The sequence below is a fragment of the Bombus pyrosoma genome, linkage group LG8 (genome assembly GCF_014825855.1).
Source record: "Bombus pyrosoma isolate SC7728 linkage group LG8, ASM1482585v1, whole genome shotgun sequence".
In the NCBI taxonomy this organism is placed as follows: domain Eukaryota; kingdom Metazoa; phylum Arthropoda; class Insecta; order Hymenoptera; family Apidae; genus Bombus; species Bombus pyrosoma.
Genome location: NC_057777.1, coordinates 11,256,042 through 11,261,339, shown reverse-complemented (window position 1 = coordinate 11,261,339; position 5,298 = coordinate 11,256,042). Strand labels below are relative to the sequence as shown.

The 5,298-nt window shown below is 40.1% G+C and overlaps 2 protein-coding genes across 2 annotated transcripts in view; both read left to right on the top strand.

Moving 5' to 3' along the window:
* Nucleotides 1-5,298, top strand: part of LOC122569948 — a 383,055-nt gene that overhangs the window by 113,445 nt on the left and 264,312 nt on the right. The window lies entirely within an intron of this gene.
* On the top strand, nucleotides 3,285-5,237 carry LOC122569949. The gene is made up of 2 exons (XM_043731639.1): nucleotides 3,285-4,363; nucleotides 4,445-5,237. The coding sequence occupies exons 1-2, from the start codon at nucleotides 4,325-4,327 to the stop codon at nucleotides 4,706-4,708; spliced, it is 303 nt and encodes a 100-aa protein (XP_043587574.1). The 5' UTR covers nucleotides 3,285-4,324; the 3' UTR covers nucleotides 4,709-5,237.

Genomic DNA, 5,298 nt, shown 5'->3' with positions numbered 1-5,298 from the left:
GTAAATGATTTGGATTCCTTTTGCGTGGTTTATGCTTCCTCCTCCTCTTTTTATACTTCTTCTTTCTCTCACACTGGAAAAACACAAGAAATAATGAGTAAAGGATAAATATCGACTAAAGAAATAAAAAGGGGCAAAACACAAAGAACAAGTTTAACACACCTCCACGACTGGATTAGAAGACACAAGAGCTGCCATCAAGAACACTCCCACACCTGAAATAAAACCAAAATATTCATATAGAACTCCAATCGATATGAACCAATATCAACTCCAATATATATATATACGACTAGGATATTATTAAATGAAATCAAAGTCACAAAGCGGAGCATCGGGACACAGATAATTATTTAAACTGACAGAATGACAAACATTTTGATTGACAAGGTGGTAACTCGCTTGTTAATACTTATAAAACTTTTACTAACTTGTTTTTGATCGAGACAATTATTTACGAGACAACTTGACGGAGTGACGGTATAAACACTTTGATTCTCGAATGATAACTATAGTTAACACTTACAATTTTGATTGAAACAATTATTTGAGAGACTGACAGAGTGACGATATAAACACTTCGAATAATGGTAACTAAGAACTTTTACTCGTTATCGACACTTATAAATTTTGATTGAAACAATTATTTGAAAATCAAACTGACAGAGTGACGGTGTAAACACTTCGGACAATCAACTGGTAACTAAGAAATTTTTCTATGTTACTAGGCTTATTTATAACTAAATCCCCCACGGAGTGATAGTCACATGACAGTTGGCTCCTGTGGGAATCGCAATGCTGCAGTTCTAGGGTGTCTGCTCGCGTACGTGAGAGGAGAACGTGGATTTTGGTGGTCGCTGATATCTCGTCTTGTTTACTACCGATGTATTAGATTCCTAATTTCTGATTGTTGCTACGTGAAGGAATGTCAAGATCTGTCGCCCGACTTAGTTTCTTGTCTTGTCATAGCCGCTGATGTTGCGTCTGGGAGGCTGCTGCAACCTTCTTGCTGATGTCTGTGGGAACGTTCAGGCGCGTGGCTGCGTGTCCTTGTTGGAGATGCGCCTGGGGACCTTGTGGAACTTTCCGTGCTGATGCCAATGGTAGCATTTAAGCCACGTGTATTGTTATCAGGGGGTGCCTCTGGAACCTTCCTTGTAAGTTCTAGTGGAGGTGGTAATGGGACTCCTATTGTTCTGTGGAGCTGCTGTACGTGTAGCACGTGTTGTTTCGTGTGTCTCCCATAAGGTATTTTGTTTAATAGTAAGTTTAGATATGTGTATTTTCCATAAAAATGGTGTGAAGTGATGCGTGGCTTCTATAGGTTTGATCATCTATTTATTTATTAGTTTACGTTATTTGGGTTTTGATCAGTCGTTAGACTTGGTATCGGTTTTTTATTTGATCAGTTTATTTTAATACATTGTGTGTGGTTATGGTGATTCAACTCAGTGTTTTTGATCCAGTGGAGTTTACCTTTGAGGTTATCTCCTTGTACTCGTAGCCGTGTGTTCGTTAGGTTTTGTTGTTTGTTGTTCGTTCATATCGATTGGAGTTCTATATGAATATTTTGGTTTTATTTCAGGTGTGGGAGTGTTCTTGATGGCAGCTCTTGTGTCTTCTAATCCCGTCGTGGAGGTGTGTTAAACTTGTTCTTTGTGTTTTGCCCCTTTTTATTTCTTTAGTCGATATTTATCCTTTACTCATTATTTCTTGTGTTTTTCTAGTGTGAGAGAAAGAAGAAGTATAAAAAGAGGAGGAGGAAGCATAAACCACGCAAAAGGAATTCAAATCATTTACGAAGGCGTGGTCGGCGTAGTGGTGTAATGTGTCGCCGATGGAGGGAATCGATGTTGTTGGAGGGACCATCCTCTATTCAAGCTGGGGAAATGGCCTCGTCGTCGGTGTCTCATTCTGGTAGTTTTCCAGTTGTTGATTTGACTTTGTCTGATGAGGATACGGTTGAGTTACCACCCAGTTTTCCTCCGATCGAAGTCCTAGACGCCAATAATTGTGCAAAGATACGGTTCCCGAAGGAAATCCTCGCGGAGGTTTTGGACGCTTATGTGCGCCATCATCGTTCTGGTGAAAAGAGGAATTCGCCTATAGTGCGTTCGTGGTGTACACAACGGTTTCATGAACTGTGTCCGGATGCTCCGCTTTGTGACTTTGATTTTATTTAATAATAGTATCTTAGTCGTATATATGTGTATATATCAATAATTTTAAGTATATAAGCATAAGGTTACAGTAAGTATATGTTTCATATTCAATAATGTAGATTTTGAATATATCTCTAGTCGTCCGGATGATTAATATAGTAAGAGTTATAATAATCGCTTTCGTACGACATAGGTGATGGCGTTCGAGACCGAGGAGAAGGCGACTCGTAGTGAGTTGCACTCCAATGATCGGATATCGGCGAACTCGAGGGCGAGAACCTCGTTACATTCGGGACCTTCTGTAATTAATCCTGACTCTTCTCGACGCCTTTTCTCTTCTCTTTTAATTTCGGCAGTGACAAGTCGTTTATACCAACGTTCGGCTCGCTTTTTGCTGAGATGACTCTTATCCTTACAATTCCTTCTTGCTTTGGGCATTTAATTAATATTTCTCTCTGTGTGAGACCTGTCTGACTTCGCAAGCCTTGCCCAAAGGTGAGCAATATCTGCTAACAGTGGGAGGAGGAGTGGGAAAATCAATGAGTGTTTTCAATGAACTGGAAACACCGTAATCACAGGTTAACACAGAAAGTAATCGTTTTGTTCTAATAGTGTAAAATTTAGAACATTTGTTTTATCCTTAACAATCTAAAATGTCTGCCGACGGGTACTGTTATTTAATTTTTAAATATCATGCGACTGCGAAGTTATCAGAGAAGAGAATATACAAACTTTAAATTCTTACCTTAAACGTGTGAGTAGTCGATCGAATTATTGTAGGATTTAGCGGTTAATCGAACTTTGACAACTTAAAGAATAATAATGTAAGTACTTTAATTGCCGAAATGGTAACTGCGCACTGTAGTTAATACTTATAAATTTTCTGCTGTCTTGATTTCAATTCGAGAGACAAACTGACAGAATGACTGTGTGAACGCTTCAATTGACAAATGGTAACAAAATATTAATACCTATCACAATTTGACTAACTTGTTATCGATTTCGACGGATGAATTAGCAGGACGCCGGTTAGAATCACTGCGATTTTCAAATGATAAACTGACTGTTAATAGTTGTAAACTTTTCTGACTCGATTGAGACCAAAGTTTCGTAACTTCGCACTGTAGTTAATACTTGCAGATCTTTCTAACTTGATTGAGATGAGAAACTATTATCTAAGAGACAACTGACAGAGTGAAACACGTTTATTGATATTTGTAACTCTCGTGCTATGTCGCTATGCTTATTTTTAACTAAATTTCCCATGGGGTGATAGTCACATGACAGTTCGCTCCCGCGGGAATAGCAGTGCTGCAGTTTTGAGGTTTCCGCCATCGTACGTGAGAGAACGTGGATTCTTGTGGTTGTTGATGTCTCGTCTGCTTTGTTATCTTGTTTACTACTAGTGTCTTAGATTCCCAGTTTCCCATCGCTGCTACGTGAGAGAATGTCAAGGTATTTAGTTTGACCGGTCATATCTAGGGGTATGTTTCTTGTGCGCCATAGCTGCTGAGGTTGTGTCTGAGAAGTTTCTGGGACCCTCCATGCTGAGGCTGTTATCTCGTCTTCGCTCGAGAAGCTCATGGAACTTTCCATGCGGGAGCGCACGTGCGTGTAGGAAAGGGAGGGGAGGCCTTTGTCTCATTGTTTTATGGGCTTTCAGGTAACGCACGTAAGCTGGTTGTCCTCTCATAGTAGAGTTTATATGATGGATTTATGAAAAGTGGTGACGTGGAGTGATTTGACGATTTTATTTGGTGTTTGATAGTTTTATATATTTTCTTGAAGTTATCTTCGTTGTGTTCGTGATGGAAGCTTCTGTATCCTTGCCTTCTGATAGAAGTTGTAGAAATGTGTAAAATTTCATCTTTCGTTTTTTGGTTGATTTGGTTCTCCAGTGCAAGAATAAAAGGAATAGGGAAAGGAGGAAGTCACGCAAAAGACGCGGGAATGGATCGCGGAAACGCGGTCGGCGTGGAGGCGTGGAACGTCGTGAACGAAGGTTAAGGATGCTGAGGGAGCAATTATCCACCTAAATTGACACAGCAGCATCCTTATCGGCGCCGTGTCCCAACGATTCGCTGGTTGTTGATTTGACCCAATCTGAAGAGTTATCTTTGGGTTTTTATGTTTTTCTTTGTGAATACGGGTTATATTGGGTCATGGACACGGGAGTATCCGCGCCTGTGCAAACTGTACAAGTACGTATTATTTAAATTTATTTTAACTTTGATCTGTTTCGTGTGTTGTTTGTTTACTTAAACTTGTGTGTCTTGTTTTAGTGCAAGAAGAAGAAGAAGAAAAATAGGAGGAAGAATAAGTTACGTAAACGGTATGTGAATGGTTCAAGAACACGTGGTTGCCGTCGCGGTGTAGAAAATCGTGAGCGAAGGTTGAAGAAGTTGGAGAAGCTGCTTTCCACGCAGCTTAGCACTGTGGCTCCAACATCAGCATCAAGTCCTAATGGTTCTTCGGTCATTGACTTGACCCTGTCCGATGAGGATACCATTGAGTTACCCAAGATCCTCTTTGATCGAAGTCCTTGATGCAGACGTTTGCGCGAAGATTCGTTCCCTGAGGAGGTTCCTGACGAGGTTTTGGACGCTCACCTACGTCATCTTTCTTCTGGTCAGCGGGATCTTCCTTGCTGCATGGTCCTAGTCTGGACAAATTTCGTGAAATATATCTTGACATTTCGAATGTTTATTTAAATTTATTTGACGATTATATTTTGTTTATTCTGGTGTACATATGTGTAAATGTGTGTTAATATGCTAGAAAGTGTTATTTGGTAATGTAGTTTTGATATATTTCATAATTGTAAATCATGATATATATATGTCGGAGATATAGAGACATCGAGCATTTCTTTTGGAATACTTGGGCTCCAGGTGACGCAACTGGTTGCTGAACGTAGCCACGGTCACTGGCAGAACATTTTGATCTGACAGAAGAAGTACCGATATTGTGGGACACGCTGTATTAACGGACAAGCCCCGGTCAGGAGAGATGTCGGCTCTATGCTGGACTGCCTAGCAACGGCGCCTGGAAATTTGTTGATATTCCTAATCAATATGTAATTGACAAATGAGACCCAAGCAGTCTTTTATTGTGATCTCCTTGGAGAGTTTACGGA